We start from the raw sequence: 24039 nt of genomic DNA on the forward strand, positions 1-24039 counted from the left end.
GAGCCAATTTACCTCTACACCCACGAAGCTGGAGCAATGGCATAAAATGGAGAGCATCTCATCATCTCTCAGACTGTAGCAGGAGAGAGGAAAACAGTTGAGAATATAAGGATCTTCCTCTTGGCTTTCTATCCTGGATTTGGAAGGGAGCTCCAGCAATCATCTAGTCCCACCACTTCCAGGCTGAGCCCATGTTAAAGCATGGAACTAAGGGCTCTGTCCAAACACCTCTGGAAACACTGACACACTTGGGGCACCAACCACCTCTAGGGAGCCTGGTCCCCTGTTTGGCCACCCTTTCTCAGCAAAGAAATGCTTCCTAATGTCAAGGCTAAACATCCCCCAAGACAGCTGTGAACTGTTCCCAGGCATCCTATCCCTGGACTCCAAGGAGAAGAGATCAGCACCTCCTTTTCCCCAGCCCCTCTTCAGGGGGCTGCAGATAACTATCAAGTCACCCCTTAGCCTCCTTGTCTCGAAATTAGTCCTCAGCTGCTCCTCAGGGGACATGCCTTCCACCCCCGCCCCCAGCTTTGCTGCCCTCTATGAGCCTCTAAGAAAGAACGTGGGCATGGGATCCAATACATTTTGCACACCTGACTTCTAGAGGCAACTGTGCAGAAAATAATTCAAAATTAATCAAGGGAGAAGGATGAAACAAGGCCTTACTGCAGAGCACCTGGGAAGTGGAAGTGTTGGGTCCAGGGCTTGTGCTAAAGCTGACTGCACTAGTTACTATGAAATAGTTACAATAAATGCTGGAAGACTGTATTGCAGTTATGATGCATCAATTATCTGGGGATTCGCATACAAAAGGAAGATGATGGCTTGTGCTAGTGCTGACAGCTTGGGGCACAGGGAGCCTCAGGACTACTGCATGGTGGCCCAGATGGGCTAGGATCCACCTCAGGAGTGGTGACACCCTCACCCTTAGCCTAGGAGCTGGTACAGCCTCACTGGTACATGTACAGCAGCTACAAATTAATTCCTTTATCTGACTGTCCCCTCTGTTTGTCTGCATAATTTGTTTGCCCCACCTGTACAATGCCTGACAAAGGATCAAAGTAAAAAAGAGGCGGAGCACATCCTGAAGAGCCATGAGGTTTATAGGGAAGCAGCTGATGCCATCACATTTTCTAAGCTGCTCCAGGCTGCACTACAGCATTCCCCCAGGCACAGAGTAAAAGACTTTGCACTGTGTTCTGGTTAGTGGAGCATCAGCATATGCCTGGACTGGGCATCCAGCAGGCATAACCCTGATAACTAGTATGACCTCTCTAAATACTCAACTTTCACTCTACATTCCATCATAGCTCAAAGACATCTTAGAAATTTAAGACAGTATGACAAGCAATTTATTTAGAAGTTTGTATAAACAAGTTTTCAAAAGCTAAGGGTTTGTTTTGTTTTTCCCCTTCTAGCAACTCTACAATATTTTCATTAGCAAAAAAATAAATCATCCTCTAACTCTGACTTGCTCTAAGATGAGCACTTCTGTTGCAAAGGAAATTTATCAAAAAGACACATTCATTGCGTATACACATACACTCACACTCTCCTTCTCTCTTGCCCAAGGATGAGGACAGACTTAAAAAGGACTACTAACTCCTTTTTAATTAAACAGCCCAGCAGTGACAGAATACAGGTGCGAGTTTGTCACTATAAAATTAACTTTCCATTTCATTTTTACAAGGCCTGGAATTTGTACCCCTTCACTACAAGGCTTCTCCAATCAGGTTAAAAGGAAATTGACCAAAAATAAAAGGCTCTCGGTTCCCTGAATCAAAGTTTCCTTTTACATGATGCAATTAAACATACATTATGTTAGTAAGTTGTGCAGAAACCACACTAAGTCCAATGTGTATGACTGGCCCAACAATTAGGTACCTGCACGGACAAGAATGGAATCTCAGGTTTACGCTCACCCCTCACTGAAGCCAAGACTGACCATCAGCACTGCCAGGGAAGGAACCCCCCCAGTCCTGGCCAGCCCAGAAGCCTACACTGGTCTGCAGCCTGCTGAGAGCCACCAAGCACCCCTTCAGAAAGCCAGTGCCCAACTGACATCAACTTGTCTCAGCATTTCCAAACACTCATATGACACAACTAAAGAACAGTTATTGTCTTTTCTGGTTCTTTCTATCATCCCTGCAACATAATAAATAGAACATTTTTATCTGAACTTTTAAAAAAGTAATGCTATAATACAGTATTGTTTTGACCTTCAAGTCAAAGAATAAATTTGTTCTCCATTATGCAAAGCTAATTTGCTGAAAACAAAGATGTAAAATAGCACCACCTTGGCCAAGCTACACATCCTCATGAAATGAGTCTGTGCGGCATCGTCCTTACACATAGTTTAAACTCTTATCTGTATTCACACTAACTTCCTTTTTCCTGCATATCCTGTTTCTAAAGTAACACCCTCAAAACAAGTGCACAGAACACAAGTGTTAGAAACAAACCTAGGATAAATTTTGATGCCAAGACTGAGGAAATCCGAGGAGGTCTTGTTTCCTGGGAATTACACAGAGATAGTTTTTCAGTGGTACTCTCGGCTCTACTGCAAATGATCTTCAACAGCTGTATCTTAACAACTACATCATTCAGGCAAACTGGAGAGAAAATTAAGGTCAGGAAAAATTTATTACCACCACTAAGTTATTGTTTCATTCCATAAGCTGCAGTTCCAGAAGATGCTAGAAACTCTAACACATAGGCAGAAACAGCCTTCATGAACGGGAAAGGGAAACATTCATGGCCTCTGGCTAGCCATAGGAAAAGAAATTCAAAGCCTTACACATCAACATTACCTCCTTGATTGCACCTGATGTTGTGGTTTAACCCTTTTAGGCAGCTAAACTCCACATCTCTCACTCACTCCCTTCCCCCCTCAGTGGGGGGGGATGAGGAACAGAATCAGAAGGGTAAAACTGCAAAGAACTTGTAGTTTGATATAAAGACAGACTAATTCATAAAGCAAAAGCTGCGGGCGCATGCAAACCAAAAGCAAGCATACCTTCTCACTTCCCATCAGCGGGCAAGTGTCCAGCCACCCCCAGGAAAGCGGGGCTCCAGCACAGGTAACAAACAGATGTCCCGGCTGTGCCCCACACAGCTTCCTGCACACCCCCAGCCCACCTGCTCAAGGGGGGGGACTGTGTGTCAAACAAGAAGGGGCTCCACCCTCGGCAATACCCTAAACATCTCTGTGCTATCAACACAGATTCCATGATAAACCCAAAGCACAGCCCCATACATGCTACTAAGAGCAAAATGAACTCTATCCCAGACAAAAGCACCACACCTGACATTTGGAAAAGGCTAAAATTCAAACTCTGAAGAACACAGAAGTTCCTGATACTTTTCTGCTTAAGAAGTATGTTAAGTTTCATGCTTTAAGCACAGTTGGGAAAGTACAGATAATTAATTATTTAGACATTAGTCACATTACTTTACAAGTAACGATCAGAGGACAGCAACCCATGACCACTCCAGTGTGCGTGTCTGCTGTCCATAGCCCTAATCCCAGTCTGATCCTGATCATCCACAGTTTGGAGGGGCTGAGCAAACTGCTGTCTTTGATGTGTTCAACCAACACTGCTATTCTCACCTAGGCTCTGCTAGCACTACCATTTCTTTTCGCCCTTTGTGTTGTCAGGTAGACATTTAAGCTCCATTTCTTTTATCCACTGCAAAAACCAAGGAAAATAAAACCCAGCAACTTTTATTTCCTTCAGGACTTTCCCTGCCAGTAACGGCACTGCTGCCGATTTTTCCTCAAAAACCTGCAGATTTGCCATGCGGAGCAGCGCCCCCAGCCACGCAGCTGCTCCCTCAGCCCTGGGCGCCATCTTGTGTCCTCCTGAATCGCTTGCACCTATCCCAAAAAAACACTTTTTCCGTTTCCAAAACCACATGCCCGAGATCCAGCCCTACAATCAAATTATTTCATTTCCATTTCCACACAAATTATCACCAATTTGATTTCCTTTTCTCCTCCCGCTTTGATTCCACACCTCACCTTCACAGCTGCCGCGCCGCGCCGCCCCGCCCCGCTCTCCCGCCTCCTCACAGCGCCTCACCGCCCCCTCCCCGACCGCCCTGAGGCAGGCAGACCGACCGCTTTCTGCGCTTACCTGGTTCTCCGAGCTTCTGGCGGGTCCCGGCGACCTCCGGTGGTTCCTCACAGTCCCGGTTTTCTCCACACAACCCCTCAAGCGGCTCCGGGGCTTTTCCCCTGAAACTGCCTCGTCCTTCCCTATTTAAAACTCAAACCTCACCACCTGTGGGTAAAATAAACTGATTCGGGGGGAGGGAGGTAAGTCTAAGTTGTTTGCAGCTGTGTTGTATAAATAATGAGGTTGGTATCCCTCCACTCCTTGTTAAACCCTCTGATCACTAAGTTAAGACTTATTTCTACATATAAAAATAGTTTCACCTGACCAGTTCTTTTTTCTTCAGGATAAGGGTCATAAATCCACCCCAGCTTGGTGGTCAAGGTTATTTTTGCAAAGCATAAGAAGCAAAACCAAACGCGGCGAAGAGGTGAGATTTCTAATTAAAAATGAGATGCAAGAGCTTTGTTCCTGGAAGACAAACCTAGAAATAACCATAACTACAGCTGTAACAAAACCCACCAGCACTTTTCAGTGCCTTCACACCCATGTTAGGTCCCCCAGCAGTGGGGGAACAGAGCGCAGCCCCAAATCCAGCCCCCAGGGTTGAAAGGAAAGAGCAGGTCTGCCACACTGCCACAAGGTTGATCAAAATGGTTATTTCTCAAACAATTCCACTTGAAATCCTAAACAAGCCTTGTTATTTACACAGCTGGAATAATTCAAAACAGAATGGCGTTCAAAACATTGAGAACTAAGAAGAAATAACACTTTAAAGAAAAGACTTTTAATGTAATACTATAACCCATACACAGGCTGGTTTTTAAAAAAAGAAAAATTAGAACGTAATGACGCCTTAAAGTGTATTCCACCATGACTTTTATCTAACCATGTTTCCTGTAATCCAAAATTTTAGACAGTAGTGATGACAGATGGACACAGAAAGGGAAGAAAGATTAATTAAATGGGATGAAAGGCAGAAGAAGAGAATGTTTCCAAAGATTGTTTCCTCCCACCATACAAGTGTTTTCAAGTTTAGTTTAATTAAGCTATAATTACCTTCTGTGGAAGTGTTGGTGAGAAGACTGCTGCGCAGCTGGAATAACACTAATTACTCACCATCCCCAATTAAAAAAAAAAATTTTTTTTGAGATGTTTTTACCAGTAACAAGGTTAGTTTAAATATTATTAAGCAGCATTTTAGCAGGTTTTTTTTTTTTAATATCTGTTACCTGGTGGGTAAAAAAATGCTATAGCAGGACAAGAACGATACATCAACTAACATAGCTAGCACTGCATTGTCTCTTATTTAAAAAGCTACACTGAACACAGAGTACCATGCATATACAGATATTACCAACTATTTTGAAATAACTGCTCTTCAGCATGAGGGAATTACCAGCTCACCCTAAAAAAGTTTTTCCTCTAGGCTAAATAAATGCTATCAAAAAACAAAACAAAGAAGGTGAATATGTTGGCTTTATCGATACAGATGAAAGTGCGTCAACTATAGCGTTCACCCTGGAATCGTGGAGCATAGTTTCTGACACTTTCATTCTCCTGCGTTGTGATTAAGTCTATAATAGCTGTCAGTACTGCTGTATCCCTGGATTTAATATCATTCCAGTCCACGGGATGTGGGTTTTCTATTTTTTCTTGTAGAAGATCATCGAGCTCTTGTCTTAAATTCTGGAAAGAGTTTGTTGGAATGAAGAAAAAAAGAGGAAAAAAAGAGAAGAGACAGGCAATTAGAGCTACACACAACAACATTACTCCAGTAAATTCAAATCCCTGGGCCCCCCCCATTCTCCTAATTGTTACACCTGCTGTTCTATCAATTGATTTCAGCATTGCTATTTTCAGGATCAAAAGCTGCTTCTCAAAAACTAGCAGTTTTGCACCTTTTATGACAGACGACCATTTCTGGATGTGATTGCCTTTAACACCCTACACATCCATTATCTGATTATTTCAGGATTAAAAATACTTGAGTTTAAAAAAAAGTCAGATATGATTTCCAGGATCTAATATTAAACAGAGCTCTATTCAGCTCCTCCTCCCACTGGAACTTATTACTCCTAGCTGCAGAGCCCAGTCCTTACATTTCCATATCCATGTGGACACTTCATTGACTGATAAGTCATCCTACATCTTTTGCTATGGAAAACTACAAAGACTAAAGCTCGTCAAATCTCTCACTGTAAAACATGTTTATAAATCCTTTAAATCCACTCTGTACTCTCCTCTAAGCTCCTGTATTTTTTTCAGTATCCCATGAATTTTTCAGCAGAGGCTGCAGCGGCTGAACATCACCACCATATTCCTGATGCCTCAATAGACAAACAGCCTCGTTCTCATTAGTCAAGCTGTTCCACTGGAAACAACAACAACAAAAAAATCTTGACTGTCTGCTCCTAAGGCCAAACACAAGGGAGTACATTACTATTTACTTCTGCCCAGTTTACCATGGGATACAGACTGTTAGGAATGTTATTTTTACTATTGTGCTTTAACTGCCATTCATCTACACACCTCAGGTACATCTCTTTTGTTTGTGTACCTGAACTGCTTGCTTACTGGGAATACATTTAAAACATTGTTATCCCCCTGTAGTGATAAATCAGTAGGTACACAGTAACATAAAATATAGACATCCCTAAGAAGAATCAGTGTCAGACTAAGCCTTCCACATAAATTATTATTAAACATAGTCACCTTAACTAAGTGCGCTATTCTTGCTGGAGACTGGAAAACGATCCATTCATCCACAGCGATGGTCTCCTGATCTTTATCTTTCTGAATGGATATATCTCCTCCGAAGAACAAGAGGCAGTATGGAGAGACCTCCGTACAATCATACAAGTAAATCTGGAAGAAAACAAAATTGTCCCATCACTCTTCAAAATATCTCAAGTGACAACAGTAATCCTTAACGAAACTCAGAATTCCAACTCAGCTGGAAAAGTTACATGAAATCAGATTAAACAGGAGCAAAAATGGTCCCAAATACAGTCCTTCACACAAGGTGGTGAAATAGAACCAAACTATTCCTCTGATTGTTATGGAAAAAAAAAAAACAGGTTTTTTTTTTCCCAGCATATTCAAGAGTGCTACACTGGATAGAGGGAAAAAAAAAAAAAAAAGAAAAAAAAAAAAGAAGAAAACACCTGTCATTGCCAGAACCTCTTAAAATAAAAACAAAACCCCAAAACCCAAATAACAAACCACCAAAAAACCCGAATTTAGTATATTAGCCATTTGTGGAACAATACCACTAGTATCACACAGAACATATCTGAGAGCATGTAAAAGAAACAACCCAAGACAGGAAGGCTTCAAACAAAGACACTGTTCACATCCCCTTTGAACCTTGATCCAGTCTTATTAAAGAGCTACAAAAATAAATTACACCAATATTAACTTGCACATACACTGCTAGTTCTCATCTTCAAATGGTAGACAAGCCAGTTATAATGGAACTCTGTTTCCTCCACATTAACCGATTTAGGATGAATATTAACTGTTCCATCTGTCTTGGTGCAAACTTTCACCCTTAAAAGAAAAAAAAAATAGTTTTTATTTTAGGATTGAAATAAGATGTTGAAAGTTTATCAGAATCATGTCCAAAGTTAAAAAAACCCTCCAATTCTCTACTAGTATACTAAACTCTGACAGTACAAGGATGTTCAAAGAAACTCCTTTCCCAGAAGATTACAACTGAATCTACAGCATGAATTTTAGACATCTCTCTCTCTGCCTTCAAGAAGTTTGTATTTTTTGTCAAATTTGCCCCCTTAATAAAGTCTGTGATTCTCTCTAGTAGAAAAAACAAGTGGCATTCTTTTTCCAAATTTGTGAGTTACTGAATTTGGTTACATAAATAAATTTTCAAGCAATTTTTTGGAAAAAAAAAAGTTAGAGATGTAATTCTTTAGGTGTGGATCACTGAGCTCTGCACTCCCTGTGTGCAAAAGTATTTTGCAAAACACAGAGTTCCGCGTTTGGAACAGAAACAGCAGGTGGGAGAGCCTCTCCAGCAAAGCTGTTGGTGTAACAAATCTCTTCTTCAGTGGATGATAAAATTGAACCTTCCTGGGCACTGGCTTACACCCAGCTCCACCATGCAGCAGAGATACAGCAACACAGTAACTTCCCTCAGGTTTGCAAGCTCACTGCATCCTTTCGGTGACTCCAGCACAGTGAACCCAGTTTAAAAGGGAGTTAATCACCTGACTAGCAGTGTCAGCTATCGATGGGTCTGAATTATGCAATCTAATGCAAGAATAAATAGTCTGATAATATAAGTAGTGATAAATCAATAGGCCGGAATTTCTGGGCTGTAAGTTGCCAAATAATAAGAGAAGCTAGTGTTTCAACTGCTGCTGTAGATCAGAGATGATGGTAGGTCTCCTTTAGCAGCAGTGTTATTGATATATTGTAACAATATCCATGGCATGATAGGGTCACACAAATTTTTTCAGACTAGCAGGTATCCAAGTGTTAAACAAAGAAAAGATCAACAATCCCATGCCCTCACCTACCTGTCTCAATGAAAGAACCCACACTCTGATGGAGCTATACAGAGATTAATTCCTGCACTTAAGCCATTGCTTCACCTGGCCAAACCACCCAATGTAGAAGACACCTCAAATACAAACCAACATTAAACCAAACCCTTACATTTTTCTCTTTTTGCTGAAGCTTGGCCGGATCTTTGCAACTTTTGGATATAAACCAGCACAGATGACGGCTTTGAGCAACTTCTCATTACCTGCAGAAGACAGCAAAGTAAATAACACAGTTCTGCAACCTGAGACTTCAGCTGTCAGAAATTTACCACTTCCTTTGACTGTTTACCTGAGTTGGTATTAGATTTGGGATCCTTGGGGTCTCTGCTATTCACAAACCCAGCTGCAAGGAGATGCTCGGCAAACTGTCCTTTCATGTTATGCAGCATCTAGGAAACAACAAAAATTGTCCCAGAATGATGCTGTGCCAAAAGGGTCCTCCCCTTTTCCCCATAGACATGATCCTCTTTTTTAAAGTGTCAGGATGTTACCTGGAGTGTATTTGAAGACAGGAAATATTCCCAGCAATAGTCTTTCTCAGTTCTGAAACCACGACGCCGAGTCTCTTCCCAGCCCTAAGAATTAAAACCATAGTTCAAAGACGTTCTGTAAGTGAACGCATACTAAAGAACTAAGGACAGCAAAAACTGGAGGTCAACAAACAATATGGTTACATTTTTCCATACAAGAGAGAAAGTAAATCCTTTGATCTCCTTGTTTATATATATGCAGCATAGAGTAGAAAAACACAACTTTACAACATTTTGAATTTAAAATTTTCTTTTTCGTGGTGAGGAGTGAAATCTAGCTAAGTTTGCCAGAACTTCGTTGGTTGCCATTAACAAGAATTAATGACTTCAACAAGGTAACTATAACATTATGTTTTGTCTCTTTCATAGACATATCCACAAGAAATTAGGTTATTGAGCCTGAAGACAAGATTCCTCAATGCTAGAAGGGTGAAAATTAATCTAGTTTTATGTTTCTGTAGAAGCAAAGAAATAAATACTTCAGAGCATAAACTGATCAGTTTTTTCCTTAGAATAATCCATATTACTCAAATTTAAATTCTAGAAGGAAAAAAACCAAACATCAAAACACACCCACCGTGAAAGCATTCACGACAGTCAGATGATCACTTTTCGTGTTCTTTGACAGTTCCTTTCTTCTTGCATCTGCTACCTTCTCTTTACCCTAAGAATAATTAGAACCTATAAAATATTCATGACTGACACACCAGTTGTCTTTTCCTGATTAAGGTACATATATGCCACAATACTTTGTTTGATAAACACATGAAAACTAAAGCTACTTCCAGTATTCTGTAGGCAAAGACAATACTTCATAGTATGCGAAGGCAATCTTTTACTACTAAAAATGTAATTAATATGAAAATAAGATTAAAGTGCTTTTAAACGATAACATCCCAGTAATTCCCAATATCCAAGATTCCTAAAATCTTATGTGTGATTCTCCTCTTAGAAACTTTACCAGAGGAATGACGAAAGGGTCTTTGAAGCTGAGGCTAGCTGCAATTGTCAATACTGGATCCAAGCAGCAGAATAAAGCTCCAAAGAGGATCATCTTTCCAATATGCGGTTCAACTGGTAATCGTGCTAAATGGACACCTAGTGGAGTCAGTTCTTCTTGTCTGTCCAAGGCATTCTGTCAGAATATTAAAAAAGGAAAAAAGAATAAACACAGTATTTGAAATATAGGGAGGATTTATTTGAAATAGCCACTAGTATACCCAGAGACCAAAGGAAAGCCCAACAGCTGGAGAACGCAGTGAGCTGTGACAAGGTATGGTAGGAAAGAGATCAAACGAGTTATGGAGAAAGAGAAGTGTTCAATTAGGTCCAAGCAAACAGCAACCATTTTTAATTGTTTCAAGAGGTTTACTAGGGCTCAGTGTCTTTCTAGATGAAAGTACAAAGAATTATTAACACTTGAAGTGTCTTCCTATCCTCCTGATCAAGCTTATCTTTAGATTTGTATCTTACCTTTAATATCACTTCTGGTTTTATTTACCCTTTGCTACTATACAGCATTGTCACAGAATGCCCAACGTACAGCTGAATTTTATCTGAACAATTACAGAATCACACTGTCAGTCTAGATACTACCCTTCATCTAAATCAGATGTTTCAATTTATTGCTACAATTGATCTGTACAAGTAATACCACGGCAAGAAGTCAGTAGTACAGATGTGTCATTGATCTCTCCCTCCCCAGCATCCAAAGGGGCACTGACACACAAGATCGTTCTCCTCTATGCCTTATTTGCCCACAGGAAAAGTATCTCAGACTCTTCACTGATCTGACTGGGATAGGAAGGCTTGGTGGGTGCAGCCATGAGCAGGCTGTTACAGAGGCAGTGAGTTAAATGTGAGGTGCACATGTATGTTTTGAGCCACTTGAAAAGTTCCTCAGGAACTACTCTACGCAGCCCATAAGCATCATGTATTATGTGAAATTATTTCCTCTGTTCAGTGAGGATACATAAAGGGTCTACAGCATACAATAAGGGGTTGCAAGTGTCTAGATGTGTAAAATACAATATCTGTCTGATAACAACGCAGTAACACAGTTCTAAACAGATTTTTCCTTGCATGTACATTAAGCAATACTTTACCAGTTCCATCAGATGATTTATGGCCAACATTACAGCATCACGAGATGGTGGATCCATTAGTTTACTCAGAAAATAAGCAATTCCACCAAGCTTTAGAATCTGAAAGAAAAAAAAAAAACACCAAACCTGCAGCAATTGGAGAAAGATGGCTACCTAAAGTCAGTAAGCAGTAAACACATTAATTTAAAAAGTGTGAATAATTCACAGCTTGAGTTAGAATGTCACTAATTAAGAACGAGGACAAAAATTAAAATGTATTAATGATGAAATTTGAAGCATAAGGATCTCTTCTTCATTCAGTATGCATATACATGGTATTCAGTTCTAAAACTGCTTCCTCGTAAAATTCTTTTAAGACATTATATCCCTTGACTCACTGGCATTCTTGCTGAAGCTCCTCTGATTGAATGACATTTTGGGGCAAAGAGGGGGAAGCACAGTCCAAATTTTGGTTAATAGACTTCAGCTTTTAGCTATACTAGACAATCCTATTTTTCTGGGTTTGATGCATCTAGACAGAAGTAGGTATTTGTCAAAAGTTGCTGCAATCATTAGACAAAAACATTGTACTTAGGCTCACAGTTGCATTACCTTAGTCTCTCAATGCCTTATTCTGCTGGAAAAGTAAATAATATATTTGAATATTCATATGTTTACCTTGATTTGTAAGCAGAGTTCTTCCAAAGGTGTCCTCAAGATCTCTGGTAACTGATAATCATCTAGAAGGCTAGCACGCAGTCCATTGTATAGATGGTAACAGTGGCCTGGCTGAACTCTGGAATTATTTAAATAAGCAGTTGTATTTTTTTTCTATGACACTGACAATAGGATTGTGTTTGTTTATAAACAGCTTTCCAGAACACCTCAAGGAATTAAAACTGAAAGGTATTCAATTGTAAAAGCCATTTCAGCTTTCTGAAACACAGACCCATCAACAGGAAAAAAGGCATGCAGAACACAGAAACCTCCTACCAACCGCTCAGGAGTACTGAAGAGACCAGAGAAGAACTGTAAGTCTGAACAAGACACAATATTCCACAAGGTATTTTGATGGGGAGAGAAATTTTTTAAAAATTGGTATATAGCTAAGTGGCATTAACTTGTACGCAATTTTCATTTTAATGTATCGTAATCTCATAAATCAGGTGTGAGGACAAACGCCACCACCAAAAATTAAAAAAAAAAAAAAAAGTGGGACTTATTCTTCTACAAGAAGTAGTAGTACCAAGTAGTTTCTCCAGCATACATGCTCCAAAACTGATGGAAACTTCACATCACAAAACTTTTCTAACTATCCCCATTATTCTTACCTTCCTGCTCGACCTTTCCTCTGCTTGGCATTAGCTTTACTAACCCACTCTGCTGCCATGGTGCTGATGTTGTTCTGTGTGTCAAAGTGAGTTTCCTTTATTTTTCCACCATCTATAACAAACACGACGTCATCTATTGTAATGCTGTTTAAAAAAAAAAAAGAGAGAGAAAAAAATGCAACTCTTCATCTCTGCAAGCTTGACCCAGGACTTTAAAGGGGTCTAGCCTCTCTTTACCCCCTCCACAATAAAAAAATATGTTTGGAATTTCACTAAGAACTACATTACTAAGCAGTTCAACAAAGAGCTTGATGGGGTTATGAACCCTGCAGAGAGGACAGGCAGCTCAGATTTATCATGTAAATCTAAAGGTGAGTCTTTACAGTAACATCCACATTTTAATTGTTTAAAACAAAGGAAAACTCCCATTTAGTCTACAAACATTCCTAAAGCTAAAGTGTTGTAAACGAATGGTACAAATACAAACCCACATATTTTGGAAATATTAAACAGGTTTATACTTTAGATTACACTTTCATTTATTCTGTTAAATATATAGCTTTTTTCAGTCTGTGTAGCTAGCTATTTACCTAGTCTCTGCAATGTTGGTAGCAATCACGATTTTTCTTACTCCTGGCGGGGTCTTCTTAAAAACCTGTAATTATCCATGGCCCATTTATATGTTTGCCAAAAACAAACGTATGTTTATTTTTTTTGTAGTTGTGAAACGTTACTTTATTGCATAACAACAAAATAAAAGCATACCTGAGTCTGGTTAACAGTAGGCATCAATGAATGTAAAGGTATGATAATAAACCTATCTGAAAATTAAAGATCAGTAAAAGATACGGTGTAAGCACAGAAATCTTAATTCTACTGGAAAATCAAGTATGCAGAACAGAGAAAACATGCTGCGAGTAAGTCTAACGTTTCTTATTCTGAATTTACAGGTATGTGTATCATAATGGCAAATTCTAAAGTAAAAAGGCATAAAGGAATTTTTTTTCATTACATTATGACAACTTGACAAGTTTAAGAAAATATACAGTTATGTACTGTAATTTATATTTCATTTTAAAATTCTCAAGTTATTTAGTAACTGCTCAGGTTTAATAAATAAACTGACACACTCAAATTTTCAATAAATTTCAATTCTTTATCTACGTACACAATATGAACCACAAGACAACTATCTGAATAGTCAAGAGCACAGTTAGACGAGTTAGATTGGAATACAAGTTATGCAAACCAGACAAATTAAAGTGTGTCAGAGAGGCATAGAGTACTTTAGTGTCCTATTAAAAAAGCTTCTAGGAATAAACAGGATTTGAAAGAACTATCAGCAAAGCAGTAGACAGAAGCTGCTGAAGAATCAAGAAAAGAGGAAATGAACACAGAATGAAAAAAAGTTTAGTTATTAATGGAAGTTATCATAGCCACAAGAAAGGACAAAAGGAAAAAGATGGAGGTCTGAGATTCTTTTTCAGATTGTCCTCTCCTACACCGAGGAAAATGAGTTAGCAGCAGTGAGATACCATAGAAATGCAAAAAACCTTGAACATGCCTCTGTCATTTTGAGAGGAGAGATGAGAAAAAAGAATAAATCCAATGCAATACCAGCAATCACATGCAAAAATTAAGAGTTTGCCACTAATGCTACTGCTAGAATTCCCATGTAAAAACTTTGGTTTTACCTGACTTAAACATGACTTGTGACATCAAGAGATCATGCAAAGTGCTAATGTTGTCCCAGCCTGGAAGAAACACTAGAATTGCACCATCCTAAATACAAGAGAAGGAGGGAAGGGGAAAGAGGTTAGAATACATTCTGTGCTATGCAAAGAACCAGCTACTTGCGCACTAACACGTACATGTTGGATAGGTGATATTTGAAACCTCATTGACTCAAATTTGGAACAAAGTTTATAAGATTTTTTTCTACAAGAGAGTTAGGTTCATCTATTTATCTGAACACAATAAATAAAATTTTTATTTTAAACATTTTTCCCCTGCAGTGTTTTAAACACCACCATGTCAACACTAAAAGAATTTGAGCTGTAAATTGTTGAAACAGAGAGAAGCTGATGTACAATTTTCAACACAGGAAGAACGAAATATGAAACAGCAACTCATCCTCAATATCCACAGCTTGAATGATCCATCAACTGAAACTCTGAACGATTTAATATTTTTAATAACCAAAATTCTCTTTAGGAAATCAGCCAAGGTGCCAGCTCTTCCACAGATGTTTCTGAACACAGAAACAAACATATACCTTCAGGTCATGACAATCTACATACATTATACCTACGGTAACAGAAGTTATTCTTACTTCAAGTTTGTCACTGCTTCAGGCACATCCTTCTGTTATTAATATTCCAATAATGTTATTACTAAATAACAAGGTAAGGCACATTTGGGGACAAATATTAATGCAGCTGAAAATTAACTACTAATCTCAACAGCTGAAAGTAGGAAGAGTCTCCTAGCTGTGCATTTGGTAATTGTGACTGGACTTTTGCCAGGCGGTACAAAAATTCAGTCTTCACATCATCTCAGTCAGATTTAGATTGCTCAGGTAGAAAAAACATTAAAGCCAACTGCACAGTGTGGACGTGAGGCCGTGAACATGAACTCTAAGAATTGCTTGCCCCCTTTCCCTCCCATTGCTGTGGAATTCAGGACAGATTCAGCTGTACACTAAACAGGTTTTCAGAGGGTTCTCTATGGCTTTCACAAAACACAACTTCTACACACTACAAAGACTACTACCTTTGCCAAACATGCAGTCACACAAAGAACTAGAAGTTAAAATTTTATTTACAAGTATAGTACTTTCCATCAAATAACTACTTGTGGTATAATTTATTTGAAGGCTTATTTAAAAGCTTATCCAAAAGAAAAAAAGTGCAGCAATCTGAATCCAAATGGCACCCAAACCTGCAGATATCTATCCTGTTTTATTTACCAATCCCTAGTGTCAGTGAAAGAATTCAGGCTCTTTTTCCCCCCTTGCTCAGAAGAGACCATAAATGAGCATATCAAATGTAAGTTTGCCAACCTTTTTATGCACATAGCTCTTGTTAATATCCCCAATCCCCACCCAAGAAAATGCTTAGATGTGTGCTCCCCTTTAAAGATGGAGACTATCCCATCATTTCAATGAACACTCTAACCACATTCTAAACTCAGTGCTTAAATAGTAATTAGATACTTAAAGCTGCTAATCACTTCTCAGAAGAGCAAAACAAAAAAATCCTCCTTCTTTGTATCTGTATAAGAAAGCAAAGTAACGATCAGCTCTGACACTCCTCCCACCAGCCTCTGACGACAACTCAGTCACACCGTTAAAAAGTGAGGACAGGAGACAGAAGTGTACCTCTTCTTCCAGAACGATGTGTCTGATAAGTGCTGCTATAAGGTCAAGGTCCACCTTGTCATCATCCATCATTTCCAAGGCATCTATGGTACTTGCTGAATACCTGCAGGCATTGTAAGCACGCACACCGGTAAGTCACGCACTCGTGTTTCTGTTACAAGGCTCTGCAATCATACATCTAGCTAACTACTACTGTTCAACTTATTTCTTCATCTGTTCAATTACTGAACCTCCAATGTACTCTTGAGATTTAGTTGAGCGCAATTATCATCAATTTTGAATTGTAAGTTTAAGAATTACCACGATATGACTAAACTGCATCTGAAGCATTGACATCATCTCCCTCCTCTTCATGAATTATCCAGGACCTAAACAATCTGAGCTTACCCTCCAATTTATCCCCCGCTCACAGTGAGCATGGGAGGCATCTCATCTCTTCAGCCCTCTGCCTTCATGAAAGCTAACACTATGGAAAGAATTGCCAATTGACTCAAAAGACGTGGTGGGAAAGGGAAGGAGGAGCACAAATGGGATGAGAAGAGCACAGAATACAGCAGACAGAGATACCGTGTTGAGGACTTTTCCCTTAGAAAAGGGAGATAAAAACTGAGCCACCTATATTCATTAGTGTTACCCAGCTGGATAAATAGACAGTTCCAAAATGCAAAGGACAAAAAAGACAGGAGAAAAACGGGAATATGCTGGTCCTGAAATAAATCAGCCAGGCTACCCAATTAATCAGCTCATCCAGGTTACCAAAGCAGTCAAACGCTGGCAATCAAAAGAATGTTTCAAGGGGACAATCTCTACTAGGTGCTCCAGAGACAAAATTGAGCTTGGTTTTAACCCACTACAGAGGAATATTAAACTATCCTGAGGAAAAAGCTGCGAGGAGTTCTTTTTGTTTTGCTGGGGGGTTTGTTTGGGTTTTTGTTGTTTGCTTGTTTTAAACCCAGCATATTTTGTATTATGTTGATTATGTGACTACAATACTGAGAGATCTCTCTCAAAGAAGAAGACCGAAGAAGAGAACTCATCAGAAGAGAACTAATGACCAACACTCAAGAAGCCGGACATCACGTTGGAAGACTGTAACGGACAATACCAACATCAACAGCAAGCGACTTGACAGCTGTAAGTCCTGCTACATACAAAGGAAGCCGATTCCCTGTGATAATTCCAAAGCACTTCAACAGTTGCCAGCCAGCTGTACTGGCAATTCCATCATTCTTGCTTTCCACAGCAGCAACCATCCCACCATTAATAAAAGCACAATAATATAATACAGCACTAATTTAGGTTTCTCAGTTAAGAAGTGTCTAAAAATTTAAGGTGAAAGAGTAACTTGAAAACAACCTGCCCCGCAGCTGCCTTAAATAGTCTGGCCATCGTTCCCTGTAGATCTCCTCTTTTTCTTCTTTTTCTGGTCTGCTTACATGTCCTTGCATGAAGCCTTTCTTCCAGCGTGGACGACGGTCTGTGTTTTCTGGGACATACCTTTAAATTTAAATAACAAACATGATTATATTTTGAAACTAAAGTCATTTAAAGCCAGCTGCATAACAATTTTCCAATATTGTAGTGCTTTAGCTATACGATGTAAATAAGATTCTTAAATTTCTTTGCTGTAAGAAACCTTACTTATAAAAACAGGTACCCTCTCTAGTAAGCATAAGAATGAGTGGGAAAGTTTGAACAAACAGAAAGACCAGATTGATTTAGTAGCCTGAAAATCCACCGCACCAAAAGAACAAAAGAGAGAAGGCTTTTTCTTCCTCAAGCCAACATTTCCAGATTGTTATGTGCCATTTTTAGTTACTGTAAAAGCTACTAAACATCCCTTCAAGGGCTTCCTGTTGAAAAACATAACTAATTTTTCCACAGGTGTTATACCAAGATAATATTTGAAAAGACATACTATGCAAAAAAACCCCAAAATACTATCGATAATGGGATTCAAGAAATACACTTACCTCAGCTTCTCAATTACATCTTCGAGAAGATATTCCACCACAGGGAAAGTGAACCCAGGTATGTGAATCATTGGACAATTATCTGTGGAGGAAGGCATAAATCAGCTTCTAAACAGCAAATAAAATACTGTACTGAACTAATAGAGGCAATTAACGCTCCACTATTTTTGCAATATAGCTGCCAAGCCTATAGAGCTTTTTGTTTGTTTATTTTTCAATTCTCACAGAAGATGCCAAATTCAATTCCAAATAAAGTTGCTGAATAACAAAAGCACAGGTACTGAGCAGTATATTGTTCTCCAACGTGTTATTCTGGTTCCAGCTACAGGATACAGCTGGAACACTGCACAACTAAAGGCTTCAATCCGGTTGCCCACTCACACCGCAACTTCTCAAATATGGTAAATATTAGTAAATATTTAACATGAAAACATTCTGGAGACACTGTTTCCACAATATGTCTGAATAGCAAATCCCAAAGCAACATATGCTCCTGATGAGATAGAATTAAGGGAACAAGCATCTCCATCAGCTGGCAACTATTTGTAAAATTGAAGTCATTACCTCTTTTGATAAAATGAATCCTAAAATCTGGGAACTGCATTACACCACAGAAGCCTAAATTACTTCAGGGGAACTTTCATAGGAAGCATTTTACCTACCAAAATACTCCGAAAACTTCTCTGCATTTAAAGTAGCACTCATTAGTATTACTTTCAGATCCAAGCGAATATTCAGAAGATCTTTAATAATGCTCATTAAAACATCTGACTGAAGATTTCTTTCATGAATTTCATCAAGGACTACATGGCTAATGCTGGACAAGTGCCTAAATGAGAGAGCAGGAAGTTAAACATTTGTTTTCAGCAAAATTAAAAAACCAGAGCAGAGATTGTAGAAACAGCTCAGTAATCAGGTCATTTCATAATTGTATTCGGTTTCTTATTAAATAGGAAAACTTACTTATCTGACTGGAGCCACTGCAGGACAATGCCTGTGGTACAGTACAAAATTGAACCTTGTTTCCTTGGTAACCGGCTGAAAGAGAGACATTAAGAATTCCTCAATTCTCTTCTGTACTTTACAAAGTACTTCAAAAACTTAAAATCAAAACGCAGATAGTCATTACAGACATTATGAAATATGCCTCATTCTCTAACTTGCTCACTTACAGTTCAATTGTCAGAAAGGAATTAGGCCACAGTTGCAGCATTTCGCTGATGGGGAATGAACTACTTGTAATTTGACAAAGCCCTGACTTCCCAGACATCATTTCTCATCATTTGCATGTTGATCTCCTGACCCCAAATTCTTGTAGCTACGTAAGCTCAGCACAGATGACGCTAAATATACAGCAGTGTAACTTTCTTGATTGAACAGTAAAGAAAAACACGAATGAGATTCTATAAAAATCAAAATGCTGAAAGGACTAAACTGTCACCTCTCACTAACAATTGAGATTCCATTATCTGCTGGTCACATTTCAGATATTTATTTTAAATTACAGATGACTCCACACGTAATAGCTTTTGCTCTATGGCACTAGGTCTATGAACTCTTGTGAGTGCACCTAACTTTATTACCTGATCCCAGTGGGATTCTCAATAGACAAGAGTAGCAAATACATAATTTTCCCCAGAACCATGGCTTATAGCCCTCTTTGCTTTAGCATTTCCATTTTTCCTTGAAATCCAGGGATTAGGAACATAGGTTTTATCTCTATCTATAGCAGAACCTTTTAGAAGAGCTGAAAAAAGGACTTACTAGACAAATACAACTTGGTGCTAGCCATTGTTACACGTGGCATAAAACACAATAATCGCACTCAAACTTTTTGCTAAATTTCAGAAACCTTACTCCCTACACCAGCTATTCACTGGAATTCCTTTTGGATAAAATACCAGAATGAAAGCAGTCACTTATGTTAAGAAATACTTTCCAAATTTTCTTGCTTGAATAACAATAGATATTACTGTACATGAATGCACCAAACACTGCCAAGGGAGCCTCCCTTACCTCTGCAGACGAATTTGGTACCCTGTACTATTGCCACTACCACATGCTTCCGCCCTCTCAGTGGCAACTCTCTCAGCCACCTTAGAAAGAGAAAAAAAAAATCAAAATAGTGCATTAAAAAAAAAAATTAAATTCCACAAGGCTGGTCTACAATTTAGCTACTCATCAGCAGGAATGTTATGTAAACAAGAAAGAAACACCTTGAAAATCACTTCTCCTCCACCGAGAACAGTGTTTCCTGTCAGCAACCCAAGAACAGGTTTTCCACCCATCACATTATTTTGAAGGACCAGAACCATTGAGGCATTCGCAATACACTTGCCCTTTCAGCAGGGTGAGCTTTTCCTCACGGGAAGTTCTATAATCATTTGATACTTAACTATCAAGAAGAATAATTACTGTGCACTTAAAAGCCAAATTCTTTCCTGTTCATTAATATGCCTCTACAGGACCTTACACACCATTAGTGTTTACCTTAGGTCACATTTGTGCCGCCCAAATCCATTCAAATCACAGATATAAACCGTGATTAAATTCAGAGAAGAGCAAGGCTTCAAATTAGTGTATACTGACAAAATTGTTATTTGCAGTAGAATCTGAGACAACCAAAAACAAGCACACAAAAAGCCATCTTCACTGTCCACCACAGGCTGAATGTTTGAGCTTTAAATTTAGCATGAGCAGTTTCTTTGAGAGGTGCACAGTACCTGTCTGGTCATCTGGAATTTTTTCAGATCTTAACTTCAAATAACCTAGCAAATTGTACACTTGGTTCAGAAACTTGCCCACGGATTCCAGGCCCAGTAAGAAACATATTTTCATTCAGTCATTCTGAGTAAGGCGATAATTTTTCATCAGAGAAAAAACAGAAAAGAAAAAAAACCACAAGAAGTTACTAATTTTGTCAAAATGGCACTTACCGAGATAGCACTGATCCTCCTAGGCTGAGTACAGACAATCCTGCACGTCGAGCCTTTCCCTCGCCCTATGTAATCATCCAAGATGAACTGTGTAACTTGGGTTGTCTTCCCACAACCAGTTTCACCACTTATCACTGTCACTCGGTTATTGTTTATAAGGTTTACAAGTTCCTGTTCCCAAACAGAGAAAACATTTATTGTATTATTTTTCAAAACAGATGTTAGGATTTTGACAATTCTCTGCTGCTGTGAGGTGAACTTAGAAGAAAGTGTCATAGCAACTAAAGAAACAGATGTTTGTTTATTTCTCACAAGACTAAAAAAAAAAGTTTAAACCACACAGAAGTGATTTCTGCACATTTGCACTTCACATGTCTAAGGTTTAGAGTATATAAAATCTGAATACTAGCTTTAAATATGTAAGATCCTATATAAAAACAACATAAAATAACTAAAACGAAAGCCTGAAATAACATTTTTAACCTTTCTCCCCTCCCACAAAGCAAGCGTTTTCTGTTGGATGGCAAGACTCTACTAACTGTTCAGTGTAACAGTTTAACGTTTCTTATACCAACAGTGACAGATTTCTCATACTCCCAGCCTCTGCCTCCCAGTCCAAAGGGCTGTAAAGGGGAGTACAACCGTTCTAAGAGACAAACACTAACACAAGGGACCTTGTTATGACAAGCACATTAACTTTAGAACGGAAGCTCACTCATTCACTGAGCCTGCAAAAGAAAACACAACCGAATACTCCTAATATCTATTTCATATAGTTAACATCAAATGAAGAATTAACACCAATTAATAACAACCCATCCATAGCATCACTGATTCTATATTCTGATTGAGAAATTAACAGCAGTAACAGCCAGCAGTACAGCCATAAAGTCTGCAATTAAAAAAGAAAAAGGTTTGATCTTCATTATATTAAATTCTGAACTGGGCAAACGTTCAGCAAATGGCCGCAATTTTATATACATGTGACACAGCTGTTTTCTCCTGTTTTACAACACAGCAACAGTAACACACATTCTTTCAGACTAAATACACATTTACCTGTCTCATCCCATACGAAGGGAGTTTCTCTCGGAATCTCTGGGGAAAAAGAAAGTAACAGTACATATCTTTAAACACCTTTTCAACACTGAAGTAATATAACAGACTTCATCTGTGATCTAAGCTAAACTGACAAATAACATGACTAACCGTGAGGCTAATACTTACATAAACACAGGCCCACTAGAAATAAGTTTAATTCCATGCAGATTTTCAGTTTCACTAAATTTAGCAAAACTATTTAAAACCAACAGTCCAGTACATGAAGAGTTATGTATGTACAGCTGCAAGAGCAGGGCCTTGGATCAAAGGGAGAACCACCTGTCCATGGCAAGACTGTTTTATCTGACAACTTTATATACGGCTATTAGACAGAACAATACAAAGAGGCAATTCCTTCAGAGCCCATTTTTGTGCTTTCAGTTTTAGACATAAATGCAGGGATACAACCCATTAAAAAACAAACAGAAAATCCCACCCAACTAAACAATGTGTAAGCTTAAAATTTTAGATTTTATGCCATCAGAAATTGTCACTGAAAGTCTTTTTTTTTAATCACTGATAGGTATGCATTCTGTAAAATCCGAAGATAACTTCTGGCCAGAGTAACACCGTGACAACTTCCCACTAAGTGAATTGCAAGAAGTTATGTTTTCTGGTTAGTTTAATTAAAAAAAAAAATAAAATCCAGTCAAAAGCTTTCTACTTAACACATGGAAAAGTACCTGCATTTCAATATATCTAGGATCAGATTTCTTCTTTCTTAAATCTTCTTTAAGTTGCTTATCTAAATCAGTATCTTGCTCATTTTTTTCAAAGAGATATTCCACATCCTGATCAAGAAATGTTTTTTCCAAGGCTGGTCTCTGTCTTAAAGGAGCTTTCTCAGCCTCTGGTTTCACTTTCGCAGGCTGTTCTGGAGTAGGTCTGAAATAAGTGCAGAAAACAGAAACTACAAAGATTCTCCAAGATGCACCTGCCCACTGTAAAGAGCACACTGAACCATTCAAGGCAAACCTTAAATCCATTTTTGAGACATGACATCCACACGTTATTTGACCGTAAGCCGATGAGAATACAGTGTACGTCATTAAAACAATTAAAGTCTGAAAATCACCAGCCATCAAAAAATTTACATCAGCATCTAGAAATGTAACACGTTATTCTGTATCAAATGAAGCTAACAAAGCAACAAAACATCTCCAGAGAACTTCTGCTTAACCTGCTGTCGGAACCACAGCCCTGCAACTGGATCATTCACCAAAGAGAGACCCAAACACCTCGTTTCAGTGGACGCAGAGTAACACAGCTGACTGCCCATTTCACTGCTACCTGAAATCCTTCAAGTGTTAAGAACGGCCCCTATTTCACAAAGGCCAAGAAAACATTCCAGGACTGCACATTAACTGAAAAAAGAAGTCAAATGCCACCTCTGGAGGAGTAATTCCAGCGGCGAGAGGAGCTTAAAAATTCCATATATCTGCTCTAGTAGGCCTGGAGACCGATTACAGGATTTTATAATTTTAAGTAAAAATTTAACAGCCCAAACTCAACAATAATCTGGGAGAGAGTTCTACAACAACAGTTATAACTGTTTCAGTGTGACAATCCACGCAGAGAAAACCGAGTGTATTTGTTCACCTAATTCACTCACTAAACATAAATATTTCCTGATGTATCTTCCTACCAGTTTGTAGGGAGTTTGTTTAACCCAAAGTGAACAAAAGCATGAGTAATTGTTTCTCCTTACCCTTCTTCATCCCCAGACCACCAGGACATGGCTTCCTGCTCCTTCTCATTTTTAGTTTGGACAGTATTCAACAGCTGCACGATCTGCTCTTCCCTGCGCTCATCCATACGCACAACAGCTCTCTAGAAAAAGGAAAAAACACAATTTTCACCAACATGTCCTCAGCCTATCTACAGACATTACACGATTAACCCTTAAATATCAAACTAGGGGGACTCTGTGGCACGATCACAAGTTTTTTCCTCACAAGTAACCTCAATGCGGGGACAAACGCATCTTTTTCCTCTCGCCGGGCACGACGCTGAACAACC

General features: G+C 38.9%; 1 protein-coding gene across 1 annotated transcript; it reads right to left on the minus strand.

Moving 5' to 3' along the window:
* Positions 1-5621: 5621 nt before the first annotated feature.
* DHX36 (DEAH (Asp-Glu-Ala-His) box polypeptide 36) lies at positions 5622-23835 on the minus strand. The gene is made up of 24 exons (XM_010084455.1): positions 23729-23835; positions 22704-22905; positions 21979-22017; positions 20920-21090; positions 20000-20079; positions 18947-19021; positions 18646-18812; positions 17984-18065; positions 17367-17507; positions 16011-16113; positions 14326-14413; positions 13397-13452; positions 13222-13286; positions 12632-12775; positions 11979-12096; positions 11322-11420; positions 10178-10351; positions 9794-9880; positions 9178-9261; positions 8976-9075; positions 8799-8889; positions 7550-7670; positions 6834-6986; positions 5622-5807 (listed from the first exon to the last, which is right to left on the minus strand). Exons 1-24 carry the CDS (start codon positions 23833-23835, stop codon positions 5622-5624), a joined length of 2733 nt encoding a protein of 910 aa, XP_010082757.1.
* Positions 23836-24039: the final 204 nt, after the last annotated feature.

The sequence above is a fragment of the Pterocles gutturalis genome, unplaced genomic scaffold (genome assembly GCF_000699245.1).
Source record: "Pterocles gutturalis isolate BGI_N339 unplaced genomic scaffold, ASM69924v1 scaffold49630, whole genome shotgun sequence".
In the NCBI taxonomy this organism is placed as follows: domain Eukaryota; kingdom Metazoa; phylum Chordata; class Aves; order Pterocliformes; family Pteroclidae; genus Pterocles; species Pterocles gutturalis.